General features: G+C 38.1%; 2 protein-coding genes across 18 annotated transcripts in view; both read right to left on the bottom strand.

The window, feature by feature from the left end:
• RPE (ribulose-5-phosphate-3-epimerase) overlaps positions 1–15,532 on the bottom strand; it is a 35,945-nt gene extending 20,413 nt beyond the window's left edge. For 6 of the 17 annotated variants that reach the window (XM_023731230.1, XM_023731227.1, XM_023731229.1 and 3 more), the window contains exons 1-6: positions 15,384–15,517; positions 10,876–10,955; positions 5,939–6,078; positions 5,418–5,552; positions 4,887–4,973; positions 743–2,322 (exon numbers count right to left, since the gene is read on the bottom strand). In XM_023731230.1, coding sequence (XP_023586998.1) covers positions 2,200–2,322; positions 4,887–4,973; positions 5,418–5,552; positions 5,939–6,078; positions 10,876–10,955; positions 15,384–15,505 — 687 coding nt within the window. In that variant the 5' untranslated portion in view covers positions 15,506–15,517 and the 3' untranslated portion in view covers positions 743–2,199. Of the gene's footprint in view, positions 1–52; positions 2,323–3,085; positions 4,974–5,417; positions 5,553–5,938; positions 6,079–10,875; positions 10,956–14,725; positions 14,757–15,383 lie in introns of those variants that run through there. The other 11 variants (XM_023731233.1, XM_023731232.1, XM_023731237.1 and 8 more) reach the window with 9 other exon arrangements.
• Positions 15,533–23,064: 7,532 nt separating this feature from the next.
• The window catches only part of UNC80 (unc-80 homolog, NALCN channel complex subunit), a 212,710-nt gene continuing 210,445 nt past the window's right edge, over positions 23,065–25,329 (bottom strand). Inside the window, exons 61-63 of the mRNA XM_004376376.3 lie at positions 25,144–25,255; positions 24,325–24,524; positions 23,065–23,331 (exon numbers count right to left, since the gene is read on the bottom strand). Of these exons, the coding sequence (XP_004376433.1) occupies positions 23,065–23,331; positions 24,325–24,524; positions 25,144–25,255 (579 nt within the window). The remainder of the gene's footprint in view (positions 23,332–24,324; positions 24,525–25,143; positions 25,256–25,329) is intronic.

The raw sequence follows: 25,329 nt of genomic DNA, 5'->3' as shown, positions 1-25,329 counted from the left end.
TGATGTATTTTAAAAACTATCACACCTTTGAAAACTCAACTTTGAGTTTTACCTAAAGTAGAGTTAAATACTGATGTATTTTAAAAACTATCACATCTTTGAAAACTCAACTTTGAGTTTTACCTACTTTACCTCTCACTGTGCCCTAAGAACTGTGATGTATCTCATGGAGAGAAAACACTAGTTTAAAATGAACAAACAGGAAAGTTGTCTAAGTATAAAATAAAAAATAGTTATTCTGAGCTATTTGGTCATTCCTTGCCATAGCTATTCAAATAAACATCTATTCCTATTTGCATCCTAGAGTGAGATTTAGAAATTTTCAAAGGATACTACTACAATATGAGATACTGACAAGTATGTATTAAGAGAAATTCCTTCTGAAGCTATTATACCATTTTTTTCTATGTGAAAGTTGAGGGCAATTTATATGAATCGCTTTTTCTTATGTAAAAAAAAAAAGGTTATTTGAGTTATTGTACCCATATAACTGACAATCCTGGCCAGCTGGCACAATCTATATGGGATTTGACACTAAATTTTTGTTAGGGATTAGAAATTATACTGGTCCCTTTAAAGGGAAAAAATATTCAAATTTCAATACTGACAAACTTCTGCTTGTAGTTTTGTTGTACGTTTATTTTTAAAGAAAACAAAAGCCAGGCAAACTCAAATTTTTCTGTCATGTCTGATATTATAATCTTCTATGTAAGTTTTTTAATTAAAAGTTATTTCTATATACCTTGTGTTGTTTGACTTGATTAAAACGCCACCTGTTCATGGCACCACCTTTTCCTAAGCCAAAATAAAAACAAACATCAAGCATTAAACAAAAATTTACCTAGTAGTGTTAGAAAAAAACAAGCAAGGTCTAGTCTATGCTTAAGTATTAACATTCTTATTCTTCAAACCTTGTTTCTCAAAATTCATATTAACCTAAAGAAGTTTAATGACAATGGTCCTGTTACATTTCTTGCATATTTTTTTACATAGCAAGAATATAAGAATGAAGTGGTTGGTACATTATCTGTTGTCTAAGAATTTGGAGCACAGGTACAAAACTTAGTTTATGGATTAACTCTGTACACCATGCCATCTCTTTGCCCACCTAGTCTGTCTTGGAAAATAAAATATATACCCTTGGGGCCAATATCTATAGTTCCAGAATATTCTCAGCTATCTGGTTCTGCTACAGGGTAAAGCTAGACCAAAATTAAGACAATGTTAAGTAAAAGAAGCTTCCTTTCCCTAGCCCACCTCCCAAGGGCTCCATCTGTAAAAGCAGTACAGGCCAGAAATCCTATTCCCTACTGGATCGTCTCCATGGTACCAACCTGTTGCTGAGCTTTAGTTTCTTCATTTTTAAAATGGGGACAAAACACCTGTCCTACCATTCAAAGGAGCAATCTGTAGATTTAATGAGATTATATCAAAGTACTTGTGTAACTTATATAGGCTTTATCTTTCTACTCAGAAAGGCAACAGCAGTACTCCACGTCCTTAAGAATGGTAGATGGGATTAAAAAAAAAATTGCTGAATAACCTGCACCTCCAGCAAAGCTGGCAGAGAAAACACCCTGATAAAATCTGTACTTCGTTTCAGAACAGAACACAGAGCGCCTGAAAACCCCTGGACTTCTTACATTCTTTCTTTTATACTTTTTATGCATCAAGTATATGGTGAAAAATAGATATTTTAGACAAAAGAATACTGGATCTCATCCCACCTAAATCTAAACTTAGAATTTTCATAAATTCCATTTTAGTCATACTATCAAGCATATACACAAACCACAAATGACATGAAACAGGAAAAACATAACTCCCTTTGCTTTTGCAAACCAGCTGAGAAACAGAAAATTCTTGCTAGAAATACAGAAAAAGTCTTTTCTCATAGTAGCTAATATGCCTTCTTTGGCATTAAGACACATTTTTGTTTTGTAACCTTAATACAGCCATATTTTTACTCTTTATAAAAATCAAGTCTCCCAGTAAAAACAGGGTATTCACCATACCAATCTTTAAATTCCATTACTAAAAATGTAGATACACACCAATTTCTATCCTCTTAGAACATTCTGCACTATAGATTTTAGTCACTGGAATGAATAACTGCTCAGATACGATTTGGTAGTCAACATTCTTGTTTTCCAGTAAAAAGGAGATTTCATGAGCAGAAACATTGGGCTGCTTGAGGTTTCATCGATCAAGAGAACGTTTCTGAGCAGCTTCTGAGCAAACATTTCTTAACAAGTTGATCACAGATCTGGGGTCTTCACTCCTCATAATGGCACTGCCAGACACAATCATGTTAGCTCCTGCCTGGAAGAAGTAAACACTTAGGTTATGCCTCAAAGGAAGACACAGAAGAGCCTAAAACAATTCCTAGACTGGAGTTTCTACCCTTCCATCTGTCAGTCCACACTTTATACAAAAGCTGCTTTGAAATGAACAGAATACTTACGTAATCTAATTCAATGAACAAAGAAGTTACAACAGCAATAACCAAAAAATAAATGTGTGGGTATATATGCATGTGTGTATGCATATGTATGTACAGGTACGTATATGTGAATATATACAGATTTATGTACGTGTACATGCATGTATATTCACATATATAATAAAGCACATAAAGTGTACAGTTACAGATACTTATTAGACATAACAAAACACCTCGCAGGATTGGTTTTCTGGGTTTGATGGCTTAGGACCACAGTCTCATGGGACAAAACTCAGTCAATTGGTATAATATAGTTCATAAAGTTTAAGTTCCACATTCTAGTCTTGTGAGTAGTGTCTGGGGTCCTAAAAGCTTCCAAGTGGCCATCTAGGATACAACTACTGGTATCTACTTGTCTGGAACAAAAGAGAAAGAAGAAAACCCAAGACTCAGAGAAGAAACTAGTTTACAGGACTAACTGTCTACATGAACCATGGCCTCATCTACCCTGAGACCAGAAGAACTAGATGGTGCCCGGCTACTACTATCATCATTCTGATCAGGGCTACAACTGATGGATCCTGATAGAATGGGAGAAAAATGTAGAACAGAACCTCAAATTCTTAAAAAACCCAGACTTAACTGGACTGGTTGAGACTAGAAGACTCCCCAAGACTACTGCCCTGAGATACTTTTTAAACCTTGAATGAAGACTATATCCTGAGGTCACCTTTTAGCTAAATAACAGATTAGCTCACAAAATAGAGAGTATCACCCATGGGTACTGTGCCCCTTTAAAAAAAGAAAAAAAAATCTCTTCTATCAGACCAAATGGTCTACAATTACTTTAAAACAAAGATAAGAAAGTAAGGGGGCAGGGAAACTACATTACTAGAAATGGGACAACCAGAACTGAAATGACAATGTTTGTGCATTGTGAAGAATGTAACCAATGTCATTAAACAATCTGTGTAAAAATTGTTGAATGGCAACCTCATCGACTGTGAAAACAGAATATTTTTTAAAAATGTAAAAAGAAGTGAAAGTGCTTAGCAAATAAGGGTGTGAAATTATATTTAAATGTGTCTAAAAATCAATGACCTTTTTGGTAATCCAGTCTACCATATTTAGATAACAAGATTTAAAAATCTTTAATCTTCAATTCTATTAAGGTATTTCCAATGCCTATCCCCTGGCTACCTAAAAAACAAAAATGGTTATGTTTTAATCTTTATGTATATGAATTTGCAGGTAGTCTGAAAGGTCAATTCTCACTAAAATGTGAAACTATCCATAAAATATGACATTAAATTTAAATATGTAGTTTCTCATTTTGCTGCCAGAGAAAACAGCATTTATCTTTATGTTTCATCACATTCCAGAATGGTTTTAAGGTAGCCTAAAAGAAATTTCAAGATGATTTTTTTAAATGTGGAAGCAAAGAAATCAAAGAGAAAAGCAAGATGGGCCCAAATTTAGCTCTGTGCTTCCTAGAATTAGACTCTAGGGAAACCCAATCTGTTATGTGATTCACTGCCAGAAGAAAGGGAGGCAGAAGGGACTACTATAAGCAGCACTGACGTTGAGGAAAATTTCTCCAATCAGACTCTGTCACTCTATGACATAGTGCACTACATCTCCAACAACATTTCTCATAGAAAATGAGTTTTCTAGGTTTACCACTTAACATGTCCCTTAATTTGAGAATGGTAAAGCACAGCTCAGCAAAAAGCAATTCTACAAAGGATCAAAAGGATATATGTTCACTGTTTGGCCAGCTCCTCCTCCATAAATATTTATCACAGCCAAACTCTGGATAAGCATCAAGCAGCAAAGTGTAGCAGTTTTACAAGAACCTGGACGTGCAGATAGACTATGTTGCTGAGTTTCAATCACCCACAGTGCTACTGAAAGGACTGGTGTCCTCTGTGAAGCTCAGGAACTTAAACTAAGCTAGCACAGCAACCTGAACAGAGGCTCTATGTAGAAGGAGGCCACAGGGGTATCCAGAGATCAGGTCTACACTTTCATCTAAAATGGTTCCGGTCAGTTCTTACAAGGGACAAACAGGTAACTAATACACCTAACCTCTACAGAATAACATGGTAGTTAGGTGAATTCAGAGTTCTTTTCTCCCCCTTGTTAAGGAGGTATCTTGTCTTTCCCTGTTTTGGAAAAATTTCATTCCAAGGTCCTGGAATTTAATCTTAATGATCTTCCAAAGGGCTGGCATTCAGCATATCTTTAATGTAAAAAAAAACTTTATTCAGTACTGCTGAGATAATTGGGACTTCTCTTTTCTATCCTACCTCTACACGTGAACGAAAAATACCTTCCCAAGAAAGAAAGTCACTTTAGGAAATGTCTTTGGCCTGAAGACAATGTCCTGTATAATATACTGGATAGGCAATGGGTCTAGGTCACAGCTGAGGAGCAGTCTCACCTCTGCACACTTATGGACAGTGTCAGGACCTACTCCACCATCGACCTCTATGTCCAAAGACGGGAACTGGGTCCTCAACCAGTGAACCTAGACATACACGAGGAAATAAGTGATTCCTAAAGTGGACAGGCAGGGGGAAAAAACAATCAAATGAACAGAAAATCAAAGAGTCAATATTAACCACAAAAATATGCCTTCAAATGTCTCATGCAATAACTTTGTAACAATATAAAGCATTATTGGGGTAAACCTGCTTTTTAATGTCTCAAAAGTAAGTTTTATAAAAGCAACCTTTGTTCTGTTTGGCAAATGGCATTTAATTTGTCATGGCTGGCAGAGAATACACCTCATAGAAAGAAGACAAAAACAAAAGCCTCAATGTTCATGAAAACTCCCGAGAGATCTAAAGATTACAGATAACGGTCTTGAAAGAAAATTTCACAATAAAGATGAAATATCTTTTCTGATTTCTAAAACTTGTATCACATACAATAAAAGCCTCACCCGGAATCAAATACTTTTTTCTTTTACCTTTGGCATCATGTCGTCCATGAATTTCTGCCCTCCAAACCCAGGTTCTACTGTCATAACCAAGGCCATATCTATCTGATTAGCCCATGGCGCCAGATACTCAACGGTAGTTCCCGGTTTGATGGCAAGACCAACCTATAACAGAGACAAATTTGTCATCTAATGAACAATGATTTCCATATTATAGATTGTGATCTATGAGGCCCAATAGAAAAACTCTATTCTTAAAGAATACATAAACTGAAGAAATAAAAATATCTTAATTGTTCAGACCATAACCTTAAAGACAAAATGCCAGCAAGATTATCAAATTTAAATGTTTCAAAAGGCAGTAACTTTTAGAAAACATTAGTGGAATAAGTAAATCCTATCTGCCAGCTAAAGTCATACTTAAACTCCAGCTTCATTGCTAAAGAATAGCTGCTTAAGTCAGGTCTCTGCTACCTATCACTTCCTTTTACCAAATCTTCTAAACTCTGAAAGTAGAGTATACACTATTACCATCATCACTGACTTCTCACCTTCATCCCATTCTCCCGAATGTCTTTAATCAAAGCCCCTGGATTCTCAGTAGCCTCAAGATGAAAAGTATATTGATTGGCCCCTGCTACAGCCATTGGCTTTACCCACTGTTCCGGCCTGGACACCATCATATGCATGTCTGGAAAGAAAAGACATGTCTCCTAAATATTACTGAAAGGAAAATATCTGGACCATATTATTGAAGACAGGCTGTAATTATTGTTATTTCAGATACATACTCTTATGACATCAAAATAATTATTACAGTTATACTTACTGATCTTGCCTCCCTTTATCCTGAAGACAAAGTATTGGTTAGACATTTATGAAAAAAAATGTTTCCAGAAAAAGCATACGGGTACTGTATATGAAAAAGTTTTTTTCTTTTGCTAGAAGCAGCACATTTCTGACACAGCCAAGCTATATTAAACAAAACGAAAACCTCTAGTATTCCAGAGCTAAAACTAAGATTATAAAATGTGATAAGGCTTTGAAAAACACCAGGAAAAGAGAGTATACATCTTGTCTAATGAAGCCAAGATTAAATTTTATATTTCTAAACTAGCAAAATAACTGAATTAGAACATAAATAGGTAAAATTTTATTTTTAAAAAATGTTCTCTATTTGCCATTTCATATTACTTTGTATTATAGCTAAGTTTTATTTTGGTTCATAATTTCTAAGTTTATTTTGTATTATAAACAAGGAAAATTCAATTTGGTTTAAAATATTTAGTTTACTCATTCCTTAGGTTATTAGACTCTTAAGTCATCCCTACTCAATCTCTAGCAGGCAGCAACCTCCAATAACCCTCTCTGGAGAAGCTCCACAATGTTTAGGGAGTTAATGGTTCAGCGAATCTGCTTACAGTTAGCGTATCAAGATCAGTCTTTCTCAAACATTCTAGTCTCAGGCTTCCTTTATACTCTTAAAAATTATTAAAGATCCCAAAAAGCTTATGTTGATGTGGGTTATATCTACCAATACTTAATGTATTAGAAATTAAAGCTAAGAAATTTTAAAGCATCTATTTAATTCATAAAAGGAGCCTTGGTGGCACAGTCGTTAAGCGCTTGGCCGCTACCCGAAAGGTCAGTGATTTGAACTCACCATCTGTCCCTCAGAAGATGATGTAGCAGTTTGCTTCCATACAGATTTACAGCCTTGGAAACTCCAGGGGAAGTTCTACTCTGTTCTATAGGGTCACTGTGAGTGGGAATCAACTCGACAATGGGTTTAAGTTTTTTTGGTTTATTTAATTCATTTACAACAATGAACAAATCCATTAAACGTGAATATAAGAGTGGCACTGCTTTACATTTTTGGAGTCTCTAGTGTCTGGCTTAACAGAAGACACTTCAGTTCTCATGTCTGCTCTGCATTGAATATGCTGTATTTTAATGAAGGAAGGTGAACGGTACATGGAAAAGGAAGGAATACTACTTTAACAGCCTTTTAGATAAGTGTGGGTACTCTCTGGTTCTATACCAAAGCTTAACAAGTGGTGGTTTTAAAAAGTTAGTGGTGAAGTGGAATCTGTAAAGCCAATCAGTGAACTTTACGTACTCTGTTATGTTAAAATCCATTTGTTTAAACTACACTTTAAATGGACCTTTTCAATACTGGTTCACTGAGTTACTGCAGACCTTCTAAATGGTGAGACATTTCATCACACACTACCCCAAAATCATATTTGTTAATAGCACTAAAGATCACATCAGAAGAGCTCTAAATATTGGGAAGTTGTCACATTCATGATGGCAGATACAAGTTTTCCAAAAGTTCTAACAAATCGTTTTCCTTGAATTGACAGGCTTAGTTCACTATAAAGAAAATGTCAGTAAAACACCCATTCTTTCAAGTAAAAATGGTGTTCCATGACTGCTCCACCAGGCAGTGAAAAATACAGTGACGACTATATAGTTTAGTGCCACTGCTGGGATTCAAGCTAAGGCACCAGCAGATTTACTCACCTTCGCTTTTACACCATGAGCACAAATAATGGCAAATAATATTTTGGTATTATGAAAACAGTTTTGCCCTCACTGACCACCTGGAAAGGTCTGAAGGACTTCCACAGGTTCTTAGAACATTCTTCTTAAAAAAAATAATATTTTACTGAGTTTTGGTGAAAGTTTACATAGGAAGTTAGGTTCCCACTTGACAATTTCTGCACAAACTGTTCAGTGACGTTAGTCACATTTATCACACAACCTATATCAATATTCTCTTTGTGTTCTGTTCCATTTCCAGTACTCTAGTTTCCTTGCCCTCTTTATCTTATTTTTGCTTTTAAGTAATTGTTGACCTTTTGGTCTCATACAAATAGTTTTTAAGAAGAACACCGATCTTACGGGTAATATTCTTTGTGTGCCACTCTGCTATTTCGCCAAAAGGTGATCTCAGGGGATAGGCTTGGTTCTAGGTTTAAAGGGTGTCTCAGGGCGACAGTCTCAGGGAGTCCTTTGTTCTCCACTGTTGCAGCCTGTCTGGCTTTACTTTTTTTTTTCCTAAGAATTTGAGTTCTGCTCCACATTTTTCTCCCATTCTATCCAAGACCGTCTGTTGTGACTCTGGTCAGAACAGTCAGTGGCAGCAGCTGGGCACCATCTAGTTCTTCTAGTCTCAAAGCAGATAGGTAGTGGCTCATGCAGACTTGCTTCTTCCCTGAGCTTTTGGTTACCTTCTTACCGTTTTGCTCCTGTTGAGTAGAGACTAGTAGCTGTGTCTTATATGGCGCAAACAAGTTTTTAAGACCCCAGATGCTACTCATTTCACTAGGATGCAAACCATGATTTTTGTGAACTATGTTATGCCAACTGACTTGAGTTGTCCCATAAGACTATGATTCTAAACTTTCAAACCCAGGAAACCAATCCTGGCAAGGTATTTGGTTATGTCTGAGGAGTATCCTTATTTGTGTCTTCAATGAGTACGTGTGTCTGCACCCACAAATTTGTATTTATGCATACCTATAGGTACTTCTATCTGTTCTCATCTATGTACACACCTGTACCTACCCATGTACCAATACACCTATATCCATCCGTATGTGCGCAGTCACTTTTACTTCGGTTGTGCTATGCTCACCACATCCACATTCAGTGCCATTCTTTCCATTATCAAAAATAACAAGTCTCTATGATCTAAAGCATAATTTGCCCACCCAGGGAACCATCGATGAACACTGGGCTCTCTCTATATATTGAAGCATACGGAGTCCATTCACCTTTATTTTAGACTCAATCCTAGGAACAGTGATTAGGAAGTTTTTCAGCAAACAACAAACTAAAAACAGGAAGAAAAAGCACCGTGTGTGCAGTGGTGGCTGCAAGGTTGGTGAGAGGAGAGGCACTGATAGGAGGATACAGTAGTGAGATGTGAGCCAATAAAAGAGGCAGAAAATGAAGAAATATATAATTCCAAAAAAAAAAAAAAATCCAAAACAAGAAAACCAGACGAGGACTGTATGGCTATTTACTTCACCCACCTCTGAAAGTCATAAGAACAACTTTAGTTCACAGAAAAATCATGACATCTAGTGTATGGGGATTAAAGGACCAAGAAATTTATTTTAGAAAATGAATTTTCCAAAATGTGGTTTAAAAAATATGTTTAGATAAACAGAAAATGTTATTATTATTTGGAAATTTCACATAGTGGAACACTGCTTCCTCATGTCATAAACGAGGTGACAGGGTACATTTCCCTGGTGCAGTAAAGTAGATGGATCCTAGAGAGGCTCTGTCCAGAACTTTCTGGAATGATGGAAATGTTCTATAGCTGGGCTGTACAATACAAGCTACTAAGAAGTTGAAATGTGGTTAATGTGACTGAGAATCTGAATTTAAGTTTTAATTAAATTTAAACAGCCGCATGTGACTAGTGGCTACCATAAAGAACAGTGCAGCTAAAGTCCTTCATAAAGTTGGTCCACAATATCCTAATATTTAAAAAAAAACAAAAAAACTAATTTTACTAAACTCTAAGAGCTACATAAAAACACACATTTACAAAAATTTTTACATTTCTTTTAAGAGATTTGGTAAGTGAGGCATTGCTAACTTAGTTTAAAAACAATAATCAATGTGGTTTTAACTTAGTTAAAAAAAAAAATTGAATCTATGCTCCATGTGAACATAGTCTGAATTAAGACTTAAAAAGTCTTAATTCACATTATCCCATGATGCTAGAGTAGAGCATGTAGGCTCCATCTGCAGAAAGCTCTCAACCCCATTTGAGTGAAATAAATGGCTACTAAACCATAGACCAATCACTAATTCATAAATTTATTTAAAAACTACACTGAACACAACCATGTGCCTGTGCTTAGCTCTAGGAAAACCACAGTAGACAAGGTGGATTCAATCTCTCCCCCCATGGAGTTTACAGTCTGATAATAGTAATTTCAGGGTGAAGGAAGTTCTAAGAAAATCAACAAGGTGATATAATAAGTGAATAAGGATTAATTTACAATAGGGTATTTAGAAAGCCCTGGTGGTGCAGTGGTTAACAGCTCGGCTACTAACCAAAAGGTTGCCAGTTCAAATCCACCAGCTGCTTCTTGGAAATCCTATGGGCAGTTCTACTTGGTCCTATAGGGTCACTATCAATCACAATGGACTCCACTGGCAATGGGTTTGGTTTGGTTTTTCTCTGAGGAAAGGATAAATGACCTAAGGCAGAAAGAGTACGCAGAGCCAGCCAAGTCTGAAGAGCTTTCCAGGCAAAGAGAGTAGCAAGTAAATGCAAAGGCCCTGAAGTAGGAAAGAGCTTGGCTTGCTAAATAGGAAATTAGGCCAATGAATCCCTGAGGGAGGGTAAAGGAGGGAGGAAAAGACGGTAAAGATGAAGCTGTAAGTTAAGAAATGAACCATCCACTTTTCTTTTACTTGAGCCACACATCCAGCTTCAGATGGCATAACACCAACTTACCAAAGAAAGGGTCCTGGCCTAGCTGCTTTCGGAGGCTTTCTACCACAGGGTGACCAAAGGTGATGTTGGGAACAAAATGCCTACAAGACAAACAGAATCTTACTCTGAAAATGTTTTCACTTCAGTCTCTGCATTTCTCATACTTCAATTATGTCCAGGTGGCCCATGTGACTAGTATACATGTTCTCATGTGGGATTGTGGGGGGCGCTATCTAGGGTTGTAGTATTTTTAAATTTAATACTTAGCACCATCAGTATAATACTAAAAGTATCTGGATTTCAATTTTAGTAAGTAGTATCTCCTTGATATTTCAACATATCATAATAACGTCAGATATAGCCACATAACGATTTAACTCTATTAGTTCACAACCCATGACAGGCAGAAATGGAAAGATGACAAAATAAGAACTCCAAGCTATATGACTTGCCCAAGTCACACACTAGTTAGTAAGTTCTGGACTCTGAAAAAGGTCTCCTAAATCCTAGCCTGTCACAGGCTACCTGTGGCTATTTCTAATCCACGTCTATCACAGGCCACTAATTGACAGTTTATTTAAACTTTCTTATAAATCATCTGTAAAAATCTTGATGTGTTTACTATTAATAATAACTACCTTTTACTACATACCAGGCATTGTAACTCACTTCTTTTAACCTTCACAAAAGCCTTATGAGGTAGATACTATTATTATCCTCATTTGAACAGAACACAAGAATAACTTGCTTAAGTCACCTAGTTAATTTGTGGAGGCAGAATTCAAATTAAGTCAGTGCTTAACCCTTAACCTACTCAGTTAATCCTTTTGTTCAATCACTGCTGTTGTTAGAAGCCAGCCAGTCGGCACTGACTCATAGAGCCCCTATGTACAATAGATCGAAACACTGCCAGGTCCTGCACCATCCTCATAATCATTGCTATGTTTGAGCCAACTGCTGCAGCCACTGTGTCAATTCATCTCATTCAGGGTCTTCATTTCTTTCGCTGACCCTCTACGTTACCAAGCATGATGTCCTTCTCCAGGGACTGGTCCCTCCTGATAACATGTCCGCAGTACGTGAGACAAAGCCTTGCCATTCTCACTTCTAAGGAGCATTCTGGCTGTACTTCCTCCAAGACAGATTTGTTCATTCTTCTGGCAGTCCATGGCATATTCAATACTCTTCGCCAACACCATAATGTAAAGGCATTAATTCTTCTCCAGTCTTCCTTGTTCACTGTCCAGCTTTTGCATGCATATGAGGTGACTGAAAATACTATGGCTTGGGTCAGGCGCACCTTAGTCCTCAAAGTGACATCTTTGCTTTCTAATACTTTAAAGAAGTCTTTTGCAGCAGATGTGCCCAATGCAATAAGTCATTTGACTTCTTGACAACTTCGGTATCTTCTGTTATATCACTAGCTCGCTTAAATACGTAACAAAATTTCCTACATTCAAGTATCATGCTAGGTGCCTCTGGGTGCTTCCCAGAGTACTGTGTTTTATAGAGATAAGCTAGGGTTCGAGTTTACAACACCATAGGTGAGATTTGGCAGAGATGGCTAATGACTCACCAGAATTCATGACCCTACTGCTATAGTATAGTTGTTGGTAGGTAGAAGACTCATTTACTGTTCTTCTAATTTGCTACATGGCTTTGGAAGTAATTAGTTTTGTTGTCTTGACATTTGGTTTCTTATATTATAAAAATAAAAACACAATAACCAGATGCTGAGATAATATAAGAAATACACTTTTACCTTATTGGGAAACAGAAGCTGAAGCTTATCATGTAAAATTACTGACCCCAAATTATATGACTCATTGTGCCATGGGGCAGTTCTACTGTCCTGTAGGGTCACTATGAGTCGGAAATGACTCAATGGCAGTGGGTTTAGTTTGTAGGGGTGGGAGAAGCATGCTACAAAACAGGCATATCCAAACTAAGCTTAATGGTGGATAAAATTTTTAAAGGGGCCAGGAAAAAGAGAAGCATGAAGGCAATATTGGAAAGGAAGGTAAGTTGTGGTCAGCCACCTTGGAAAGGGAGACCACACCTGGCCCAGGAGACATTGGAAAATGTTGCTTAAAGGCACTGCCATCAGCTGGGCCAGGCTCTACTTCTTCTGGTGGACACTGGGAAAGGGACTTAACTCCCTCAACTGATCTCCTCCTTTGCAAAGGGGAATAAAAGCAGCCTCTACCTCAAAAAGATGGAATACTAAAGAAAACGAGTTTTTAAATTGTGTATGCAGGATTTCGTTTTTCCAAACTATTGTTTCCAGGAAAAGGGGGAGGGAGTCAATACAAAAGAACTTTTTATCTTGGTAAGCTCAGGGTCTGCCATAAGACTGAGAGGGAGCAAAGTCTTTCCTTAGAGAGTCCTTCATTATGATAAAGTCATTCACTCATTCAACCAATTATAACTAAGCTTGTCATGATGCTTTACCTGCAGAGAATACAGAGGTGAGAAAAAAAGACAGACCCTGCTTTCAGGGAACTTACTGCATAGCAAGAAAGACATGAAATAAATATCAAGAATAAGTGTATAAATTATTAGTTGTTCTTTGAGGACAAACATCTTAAACATTCTCTGTAAGCACAGTGGCCACAGAAGACATTCAACTTCTGAGACAACACAAGCTTTGCATTGCTTCCCAGCCTGGCTTCACCATTTTGTAGCTATGAGACCATGGGTAGGTGATTTAACTTCTCTGTGCCCAATTCACCACTGCTAGTGGTAATAACAGTGCCGACCTCATAAGACTCTGACTTAATTCATAAAAAGCACTAGAACAGAAATAGTTGAATGCTCATAAATATTAGCTACTAATGTAATCATGGAAGGAGCCCTGGTGTAGTAGTGCTTAAGCACTTGGCTGTTAACCAAAAGCCTGGCATTTCAAACCCACCAGCCATTCCGTGGGAGAAAGATGCAGCAGTCTGCCTCCATAAAGATTACAGCCTTGAAAACCCTATGGGGCAGTTCTACTCTGTCCTACAGGGTCGCTATGAGCCAGAATCAACTGGAGGGCAATGGGTTTGGTTTTGGTATTGTCATCATTATCACTCCTGATTGGTGAAATGAAACAGATTATTTTCCCCATCCATTTACTTACTCTACACACACGTACTAGACTTAATTAAAGCCAAACTGTTTTCTGTGACAAACTACACATAAAAACATGCAGCCTGTTCCATCCTGAGACACCTAGCTGTTTCCTGAGATACACAAACGTACCTACCCATTCCTGAGATACACACACTACACTGCTAAAAGTTTAGAGCTATCAAGCAAAGGTGTCTAAATAAGTATATGAGTATAATTATAAATGATGGCAAGCTAAAAAAATCAGGGTTTTGTGAGGGATAATATTTTGTATCTCACACACTTAGCACATAATTCTCAGTACTCTAAGGTAAAGGTTTTGTCATTAACAGTTGGGCAGTCTGGTAAGGTAACTGGGTTGAATGCAAAAGAGAAACAACAGACTTAACCAGACAGAATAAAGAAGACAAAACTCTTATAGAGAAGTGTGAATGACATTAAAAAGAAAGGGAAGTGACTGATCATCTGAATGAGGGCACATAGATGTTTACCTACTATTAAATAAATGTATTTTTACATCCCGACCCAATGTAATGACTTATGACTTTATGGTCAGTTAATAGTGGGGCTATGAAAATGCTTCGCAATCTCAAGATCTGAGATGCAAACTGTTAAGTCTGTCACACTCTTGTGTAATCTTGAGGTAGTCTCATTGCTTTCTCTAAACTTGTTTCCTCTTTTATAACCGACTTAAATTATCATTCTGATTCCAAATAATATCAATTATGTGCTATAACTACAGTGCTTAAAAATTACTTACAAAAAACTGACCTCCCTGAAGAGCAGGGTCCCTGAAGAGAAAATAGACAGGAAAATCAGAACGCGAATGACACAACAGCTAACAATCGTAGAGAATTTAGTGTTTGTTAGGCACTACCGAAAATGCCTAAGCAGGAGGTTCTACTATTATTACCACTTTTCAAATAATGAAACTGAAGCTCAATGAGGTTAAGTGGCTTGCCCAAGAAAGCCCAGCAAGTGGCAGAAGTCAGGCAATCCCTCTCCAGGTGCCAAGCTCCTAATCGTTACAGAAGTCTATCTTCCCAGTTTTGTCACTAACTAGCTATATGAGCTTGGGCAAGTCATGCCTATCCCCTTGGGCCTCAGTTTCTCCGACTGAAAATGAAAAATGGCCTAGAGGTTTCAGGTCGCTTCCGGGTTCTAAGTGCTAGAAGACCACACGTTACGAAGGGGGAGGGGTGGAGCTGAGCTTTAGGCTCCGGCCGCAGCCCAGGGTGCCGCGACGGGTCCACTCCAGGATGGGCCTCCAGGGTTCCCGCCCCAGACCTCTTCTCAGAACCGCGTTCACAGTGAGGCGCTCCGCGGTAAAGCGACGCCGTGCAGCCAACAGGCGCTCAATAAAGGCGCGCCGATCCCGTCCCCGCGCTGCAGCCCCGACCCGAGCCCCGCGAAGTTACCCGTCCATTACATCCAGGTGCAGATAATCAGCCCCGGAGTCCAGCATCCGGAGGCACTCGGTCCCTAAATTGGCCAAGTCGCTGTTTAGGATGGACGGGCCAATCTTGCAACCAGACGCCATAGTGCTGGTTCCTAAGAGATAAGTTACCCCACGAGCACCTCGGCAAGACCTAGGCGCCGCTCCCATTGGCCTCCCAGTTTTGGCCCCGCCCCTTCCCCGTAGAATCTTCCGGATTCTGCCGGAAGTAGCTCCTCTGCCGTGAGGAAGTCCCGCCTTCTCTTCGGGATAAGGACTGTCAGCGTCACGGGTTAGGGGCGGAGCCTGGTACAGGGACGGAGTTTTGCATGGTGAACTGATTCTTCACCTTACTCCTTCCTTTGACTGTCACCCTAGAAACACCACTTGTGGGTCTCCTAGTTTTAGCAGCACTCAGGATATTTCTTTTAAACTTCATTCGCGTTGCCTCCCCTGCAATTCGCTCTCCTCTGCTCTTCACTTCTTGTTTCTCCATCGTTTGCATGTACCCTCCCCTCCTTTCCAAGCCCTTAAAAAAAAAAAAAAAAGCCTTATTTCTCTCCCGTAGAAGCCTCTGAAGAGCTGGAGGAGTCAGGTTCGGGGTGGAATCCTGGTTCTGCTCGATATTAGCTGGGTGACCCTGCGAGTTACTTCTTCCTGCCCCAGTTTTCTCATTTGTAGGACAGCACCAAAAGTTGAAGGTTGCTGTCAGGAGTGTTAAAACAAAAATTATATTAAGCTAATAATAGAAATTGATTGAAGTTTATTTACTATACACTTTGCAAATTGGGGTAACATTTTGACTGTTGTTAGGTGCTGTGGAGTCGCTTCTGCTCATAGCGACCCTAGAACGCGAACACTGCCCAGTCCTGCGCCATCCTCGCAATTCGTTGTTATGCTTGAGCCCGTTGTTGCAGCCACTGTGTGTATCCATCTCTTGAGGGTCTTCCTCTTTTTTGATGACCCTGTACTTTACCAAGCATGATGGCCTTCTCCAGGGACTGGTCCATCCTGATAACATGTCCAAAGTACATGAGACAAAGTCTTGCCATCCTTGCTTCTAATGAGCATTCTGGTTGTGCTTCTTCCAAGACTGATTTGCTTGTTCTTTTGGCAGTCCGTGGTATATGCAATATTCTTCACCAACACCGTAATTCAAAGATGTCAATTCTTCTTTGGTCTTCCTAATTCACTGTCCAGCTTTCTCATGCATATGAAGTGTTGAAAACACCATGGCTTGGGTAAGGCACACCTTAGTCCTCAAAGTGACATCTTTGCTTTTTAACGCTTTAAAGGGGTCTTTTGCAGCAGATTTGCCCAATGCACTGAGTCATTTGATATTCCTTGACCCCTGCTTCCTTGGGCGTTGAGTATGGATCCAAGAAAAATGAAATCCTTGACAACTTCAATATTTTCTGTGTTTATCATGTTACTTATTGGTTCAGTTGTGAGGATTTGTTTTCTTTATGTTGGGGTGTAATCCGTACTGAAGGCTGTGGTCTTTGATCTTCATCGGTAAGTGCTTCAAGTCATCTTCAGTTTCAGCAAGTAAGGTTGTGTCATCTGCATATAGCAGGCTGAATTTTTTCTTCAGTTCTTTCAGCTTGAGAAATGCTGAATTTGTTCTTCCCTTTTGGTTTTCTATCTCCACGTCTTTGCACGTTTCATTATAATACTTTATCTTCTTGACCTGCCCTTTGAAATCTTTTGTTCAGTTCTTTTACTTCATCATTTCTTCCTTTTGCTTTAGTTGCTCTATGTTCAAGAGCAAGTTTCAGAGTCTCTTCTGATATCCATTTTGTTTTCTTGTTTCTTGTCTTTTTTATGACCCCTTGCTTTCTTCATGTATGATGACCTTGATGTCATTCCACAACTCATCTGGTCTTCAGTCATTAGTGTTCAAGCATCACATCAATTCTTGAGATGGTCTCTAAATTCAGGTGGGATATACTCGAGGTTATACTTTGGCTCTTGTGGACTTGTTTTGATTTTCTTCAGCTTCTACTTGAATTGTATACGAACAATTGATGGTCTGTTCCACATTCGGTCCCTGGCCTTGTTCTGACTGATGATATGAGCTTTTCCATTGCCTCTTTCCATAGATGTAGTCTATTTGATTCCTATGTATTCCATCTGGTGAGGTCCACATGTATTAAAAAAAAAAACAAACTCATTGCCGTCAAGTCAATTCCGACTCATAGTGACCCTATAGGACATAGTAGAACTGCACCATAGGGTTTCCAAGGAGCCCCTGGTGGATTCGAACTGCTGACCTTTTGGTTAGCAGATGTAGCTCTTAACCACTATGCCACAGGGTTTCCATGTGTATAGTCGCCATTTATGCTGTTGAAAAAGGTATTTGCAATGAAGAAGTAAAAAAAAACATTTCAAGATCCATCCTGAAGTACAACACTGTCAGTGATAGGATATTTTTTCAACAACATTTTGACTAAACCCGTTGCTGTCGAGTCTATTCCAGCTTATAGCAACCCCCATAGGACAGAGTAGAACTGCCCCATGGGGTTTCTAAGGAGCAGCTGGTGGATTTGAATTGCAGACCTTTTGGTTAATAGCCGAGCTAAAATGTTCCAAAGATGAAAAGAAATTCCAAAAATTCTTATGCCTCATCTTATCAATTTCCGTAGAAAAGGGCAGTGTTTACTTAATAACAATTTACCCTAAAGCACAGCTTCCAGTCCCACACTTGAGTTTCTGTTTCTTGAAACTGGCTGCTGTTGTTAGGTGAAGTCCAGTGGGTTCTGACTCATGGTGACCCTATGTACAACAGAACAAAACACTGCCTCATCCTGTGCCTTCCTCACAATCGTTGTTTTGCTTGAGCCCATCTTTGCAGTCACTGTGTCAGTCCATCTCGTTGACGTCTTCCTCTTTTTCTTTTTGACTGACCCTCTACCAAGCATGATGTCCTTCTCTAAGGTCTGAACCCTTCTGATATCAAAACAGCCTAAGGCAAATTGGTCTTCCCTAAAGTGCTTACTAGACTGTTGTTTGACTTAAAGGTGACTTTAGGAAACCAGTTTTATCAAGGCTCATGGTTCAAAAGGACATCTAAGGACAATGGCCTGGGTGGGTTACTCTAACCTACACAGGCTCCAGAAATCTGGATTTAAGGGGAATTAAAATTGTTTCTCAGGAGAATTAAATGAGCTAATCCAGGCAATGTGCCCAGCACTCTGCCTGGTCCTCAGTACAGGATGGTGGTTATTATTATTTCCCTCCTTTTGGCTTCTGTCCTTCTTCTTTGTTTTTTTCCTCTTGGTGGTACTTATTGAAAAATTGTGATACATTTTATTTACTGTTCAGGCACAATCCACAAGTAGGTAAGAGTGTCTGTGCTGCTGCCAAATGTGCCTAGGTAGGGTCATTGGGTCAGGAAAAGAGATGGAAGTAAAACTACATGAGGAAAGAAAATAAATTTAGCAAGACCATTCCTTAGAGGGTAAGGACAGGGCACTTTGCACTTTTGTATAAAAGGCAGAACTGGTGCTTGGACCCTATTTAGAGGATAACCAAATCCTTAACCTTTCTGCTGGGAAATATACCAGCCATCCAAACAGGTCATAGCCTAGGCAGAGCTGTCAAGATGGAGGTACCTGCCTCCCAATGTGCCCGTTCTGATTCATTTTGAAAAGTAAAGATGGAAAGCATGAGAAGAATGGAGTTCATTGGGGGCTGGGGCATTGGCGGTGTCTGACTCAAAAAACTAGGACCAAGTTGGATGGTGGCCTTAGGGCAGACTGGGGGAGTGGGAAAGGACAGCAAGAGAGGCCATTAACATGGCACACCCCTTTGTTAAAATGAACACCTTCCCGAAGAAGGTGACCTATTCCCTCTGTTGAGAAATGAAGCTTACTCAGGCATCTTAAACGTTTTTAGATTTATTTTATTTTATGTGCATATTCAAATACAGGAGTCGTAACATCTTTCATAAATATCTTTCATAAACATTTCAGTATTTTTTTTCATATGCATTTTTCCATGCTCTTTGGTCATTCAGTATTCATAACAGATTTCATAGTCATCTGAGGGAAGTTGGCTGTGTTTTCAATCTTTTGTTTTTACCTATAAAATGGCTAATAAAGGATTTTCATCCTGTGGTCACAGTGACTATTAAAAAATATTATGGAGGTACATTGATCTTTAATCCTAGATAATTCTAAAATAATACAAGTAAATTTGTCTAAAACTTTTCCAAATACATTCTGCCCTCAAATTGCTTTTATTCTCCTGAGTGTCAAATGAAAGTTTGTTTTCTGAAATACTGCAATTGAGACCCACTGAAGTAAATGACGAAGTGGGACTTCCTACTCACCACCAGGACAAGGCCATGGAATTTCAAGTGTGAGGTCACAGGGTGAGAGCATGACAAGTGATAAGCAGCAAATTCCAGAGACTTGTGTTCTATTAAAAGTATCTTGTATAACTTGAAGAAGATATTTAATTTGTGTTTTGGTCTGCAATTCTGTCATTTATGAGCCTTTCTTCCTTATAGGTTCCTACACACACCCTACTCTCATCTCAGATACTCTTCAAGCTGGACAGCAGAGTTGAGAATGCTCTTCACTGACAAAAGAAATAGAAGTGAAAGGAGAGAGGAGATGTCACTCTGCCTGAGGTACTCTTGGAGGTTGAAATAGCAAAGCAGCTACTCCCAGCCTGGGCAGTCAAGACACAAGGCCCTAACTAGACCCCTAACATCACAGATTTTTTCTTCTAGCATTGCCATGCCCATTTATGCCTTTTGACAGTGTGGTTCTAAATGCTTTGTCCCAGTGCACTCAATAGCTCACCTTCTTTTTCAGAAAAATCAAATACCTTATCTAATAGAATTATAGAAAGCAGCAAGTACTGAAAAATGAAAGTAAAATGTTTTGCTATAGAAAATGCTGTATCCAGGATTTGAAGTGGTTTAACTGAATCTGGGTAGTAGAAATCTACACCCATTATCATGGATGATACATGTTTATTCCAAGGTCTCTCAAAAGTTAATTTCGAAAAAGCAACTTCTTTGTTGAGTCCAATTCTTTATATATGGGAAGTAGGTGCCTGTCTTAATTTTTCCTCTGATTGAGATAAATATCATTAAGCATCACAGCTTAAGAAATGATCTATTATTACCAATACTCTATTTATCATATTAATAATCAACTTTTAGCCATGTACTCAATATTTTAAACTTTACAAAAAATTGTTAATTTTCTTGAACTTTTTTCCTAATCTTCCCCAACTTTTTTTTTAAATACAGTTATTCTTTCAAATTCCAGGTAACAGTATTCCTGAGAATACATTTTGTAACAATCTTATGCACATACATGTAGATACTTTATCCATTACACATAAACATCCAACACATTAGATTCAACACATTAGATTCAACACATTTAAGGGCACCTTAAAGGGAACAGATGCACACATCTGCAAAATCTCAGTAGTCCCTATATGAAAACATCCCCACTCTATAAGGCCTTGTTTCTCGAAGTGGAGGTTTTTTTTTTTTTTTGCAAAGTACAACATTACTGAGCATATTGAAAAAGTTTCTAACAGACTTCGATAACACTAGAGTAACGGAGTCAGCCTAAAGGCAGACAGACCAGCATAATCATGTTTCAAAGCAGCCCAATACTTTTTAAAATATATGTAAAGGTACTTAGGATTCTTTTCGGATATTTAACAATCTTCTTTAACCCCTTTAGTTTTTAAATGTTTGTACAATTATACATAGAGAATTTGAATCCAGAATCAGGAAAATGGAACAAAGCACACACATACATAGAGACTCATATAGCCCAGACGCTTGTAATTACCAAACATAAGGCCTCTAATACTAATTGAGCAGCATAATTTTTAACAGGAGAAATATATCAGCTTACAAAGAACCATAAAATCACTTAATTTAGTCATGTATTTCTGTACTTGAGAATTAATTCAGTATTAAGTGTAAATGATATGAAAACACTGTAAAACATAAAAGAGCCTACTTAGCCTCTCTAATTTCTGGATTTTTAGATTTGAAAATTTTAGTTTTATCCATTTCCCTTTAATTCACTGATATCTAGTCATTTTATTCTTTCAGTGAATGGAACTATAACCCCAAATTATATTTTGAAATTATAAATCACAATATAAACAGTGCCTATTTAATAAGCAATTCTAACAGAAAAATAATTTTTCTTTATGATTAGGGTGGGTTTAGCAGGTCTCCTCTTTATATACATATACATTTTATAGCCAACATAGTCAAAGTTTAAGCATATATGTTTTTTTTTTAAATTCATTGAAATGTAATTAAAGTATATATTTAACTTCAACTTGAGGACTAGAAAACGCACACACACACACACACACACACACACACACACACACACACATCATACCAATTTATGTATATGAGTTTTTTCTATGCTTACTAGTTATGTAGCAGTTTTCTAATCTATACTGTTAAAATCTGAAATTCACTTTTGAGTTATATGATGCTCAGACCTATTATAGGATCAGTAACACTCTATGTATTGGCCTTACAAGCATTCTAAGTTTTATACTTTTCTTGAAGTAAGTGAACTTCAAGTTAAAGGCCTACTTGTAAAATACACAAGCTGGCTGTCTCCAAAGAAACTGCTTACTTTATATATACTTTTTTCCCCTCATAAACTTAGATGTCCCAAGGATAATAAGGATGTTAACATTGAGAAAAAGTTATTTTACTGAACCAATTCTAACAACACTAACCTTAATATTTGAAAATATGCCCTCAAAGGTAGGCACAGGATACTGTATGAGAAATAGACACATTCTCAGATATCTCTTTATCTTAGCAGTGATGTTGTCAGGGCTAGAAATAGGGCTACCACTATTATATAGCTATTATATTTATATTTAATTTTTATTGTTGTATAGGCTGTTTAGGTTTTTCTTAATTCAGAATTATTTCTGATAACTTCTAGAATATTATCTCTCTAATGTTACTGATTATGAAATAGAATGATCTTATGGCATTAGTATTTTCATTTACAACATGTAATGAAAACGACAGTTGAAAAATAAATATTAAAAAGTCCACAGCTCTAAAAATAGTGTGTTTTTTTTTCTTTCTTCTAAATGGCAATATTGTTGATCAGAACAAAAATGGCTATAGCTTATTTATTATTTAGCCTCCCCAAACTAATATTTTTCTTATTGATTATTTTTATGTAAATTGATACTAGTACAGCCACTTGATTTAGTACTTTTTGAAACTATAAAAATAAACATTTGCATGAGATGTATAACGCCTGTAGCCTCAAAAATTGCATTCTCTTTTTAGAACATATTATTCATAAATATTTCTAGATAAGCAGCTCTGTAATATACATTTTTAACTGCTCAAGGCTTCTTGAGTCATAAACAATGTGCTGTGAAATGGCTCTTTCCCTTATTCCTCCCTGGTTTTTATGGTCTTGACAGAACTAAATCACATTAGCCATTGACTTTTAAGATATTTATGAAATATTACGCATACTGATAGCAAAATCTACTTAGATTTTTGCTACCCACTGGACTGAAAGTGCTGTTTTTAATTCATATTTTCTAAGCAAAAGTATTTCACTTTTAGTACAGTGATCCTGTCTACGTCTTGGTAACACTTGCAACTCTTATAAAATACAGAATTAAACATGAGACTCATCTAGGGCTACGTCGGTTTCCCCCAGCTCAGTGGGAGTAAAAGTGAATGGGCTGGAGAGCAGGGGATTTTCCATGCCATTTTCCTCACTGATGTGAAGGACAGTGTCTCCATGTTGTAGCAGACTAGATGTCTCAAGGCCTGTAAAGTCATCAGGGTCTGAGAGGTGAGTAGAGAGGGGGCCATGTGCTGCAGCACCTTGTGCTTCTGTGTCTTCCTTCTTTTCTCCTTCTTCAGTGGGGAGGATCTCGCTCTGTAATCAAAAGAATCATAACATCATGGAAAGGTGGGATGGGTACCAGAGAAGAGTGTGAAAAACTGTTGTTGTCCGGTTGTAAGTGGACAAGGAGTCAGAATGGTAGTCCCAGTTCTGTCTTTTGTTAGATGTGAGATCTTACATGGGTCCTTCCAACTTTCTAACCTGTAACATGAGCATACTCTTTTGCCCTGTTTACCTTGTAGACTGCTTGCCCTGCTTACCTAGAGGATCAAATGAGAGCATAAGTGTTAGAATGCTTTTTAACCATTAAAGACTATACCAGTGTGGGTATAAAACCCAAAAAACCCATTGCCATTGAGTCAGTTCCAACTGATAGTGACCTTATATGCAGATTTACTCCATACTATACTCCATATTATAGAGCAGAGCTGCCCCATAGGATTTCCAAGGAGGAGCTGGTGGATTTGAACTGCTGACCTTTTGGTCAGCGGCCAAGCTCTTAATGACTGCACTGTGTAGAAATATTTCCCCGTAGCTTTCTTTAAGTACCACATGGGAATAATGTGGGACCTAGAGGAATTCATTGATAAAAATCAAAACAAGAAAATGTGTCAAAACAAGAAAAAATCAAAACAATGAGAAGGAAAAGTCAAAACGAAAAGTTCCTCTTGTCTTATAGGATGCAGAGGCTCTATATTTAAAGGCTTTGTTTAAAATGGTAACTTGATTTATTGAACTATGTATTATAACCCTGTTTTCAATGGCTATCTCAGCTACAAAATACTTTCTCTTAAGTTTTTCATAACTAAAAACACCAAGACTTCTGTTTGGTCCTTCTTAAGTAGTCATATTTCTGGTCATATACTGTATATAAATTTTACTTTTCATGTTGACAGGACCAGCAGAGCTTGGCTAACAAAGCATTACAGACCCAGACTTATATAGGGAGTAAATGTGCATATTCAAGTGGTTCCTAGACATAAGTATGCAGGAAACAGACCTTGCCTATTTCTCTACTGCCCTTACCTGCTTGGGAGACAGGCTGTGGAGATCTGCAACAACAATGGCGGGGGAAGATGTGAGGATTGGTTTGTCCATTCCTTCTGGTTTCCTAGATGGTGCTGGACTGCAGCCCTGGGGCTGGCCTGTGGCAGGAAGTGTGTCTGTTGGGGCAGCTGCTGGCTCTGGCTGAGCCTCAATGAAGGTCACAGATCGTTTCTGATCTGCTGTAGGTCAGAGGTGAGGCAGTAAATAGAGGGGAAATACATTGTCAATGCTTAATTGGTTTTAACCAGTGTCTCCTGGCTTTTCTTAATAAAGGCATTACTGGTTTATTAATAAATGAAAGTATGTTTGACTATTATGTACATGTTTCAATTTCACCGCCTTACAAAAAGTAGGACTTAGGTAGAAAAATCATTTTTACATGAATGGCCTAAGATCAGGATGTACACAGAACATTAGGTGAACTTGGTCATTCATCATAACAACTGCCAACAGGACTTAAAAATCCCTATTATTCATCTATATTTTGTCTTCAGTGAGACATGTAACAAACTCAGTTCTTGGCTTGGGAGAAAAAAAACCCCAACACTCTATATAGACAAATTGCCTTATATTAGTGATTTCCCTTGGGCTCTTCCATTCTCCTGGATCCATGAGTGTAGGGATGAGGTGGGTGAAGAAGGAGGAAAAGAGACACTAAAATGTTCTACGAAACTCCTTCCCTTAGACTTGTGCTTCCCCAAAGTTGTGCTTATCTGCATCAGCTCAGTTTGTGCTCGCCTTCCCAGCTATGTTGCATTATGTGAGTGGGATAGTCAGAAGGGACACAGGAGTCCTCACCAGATGGCTTTGTTTTAGGCTGGATGCTCCTGCAAGTGGTCGACAGCCGAGTCCCATGGCAGTTTCTGGATTCAGTCTGAGTCTTCTGGCGTGATAGTAGAGGACGTCTTAACTAAAAATAAGAGACAAGAAGCTGGCAAGAAGGTTCTAACTGCCTGGGAGGAAGCACTGTGCTCAGAGGACTCT

The sequence above is a fragment of the Trichechus manatus genome, unplaced genomic scaffold, assembly GCF_000243295.1.
Source record: "Trichechus manatus latirostris isolate Lorelei unplaced genomic scaffold, TriManLat1.0 scaffold00041, whole genome shotgun sequence".
Lineage (NCBI taxonomy): Eukaryota > Metazoa > Chordata > Mammalia > Sirenia > Trichechidae > Trichechus > Trichechus manatus.
The sequence above is the reverse complement of the archived record's forward strand: the minus strand, read 5'-3'. Positions and strand labels throughout refer to the sequence as shown.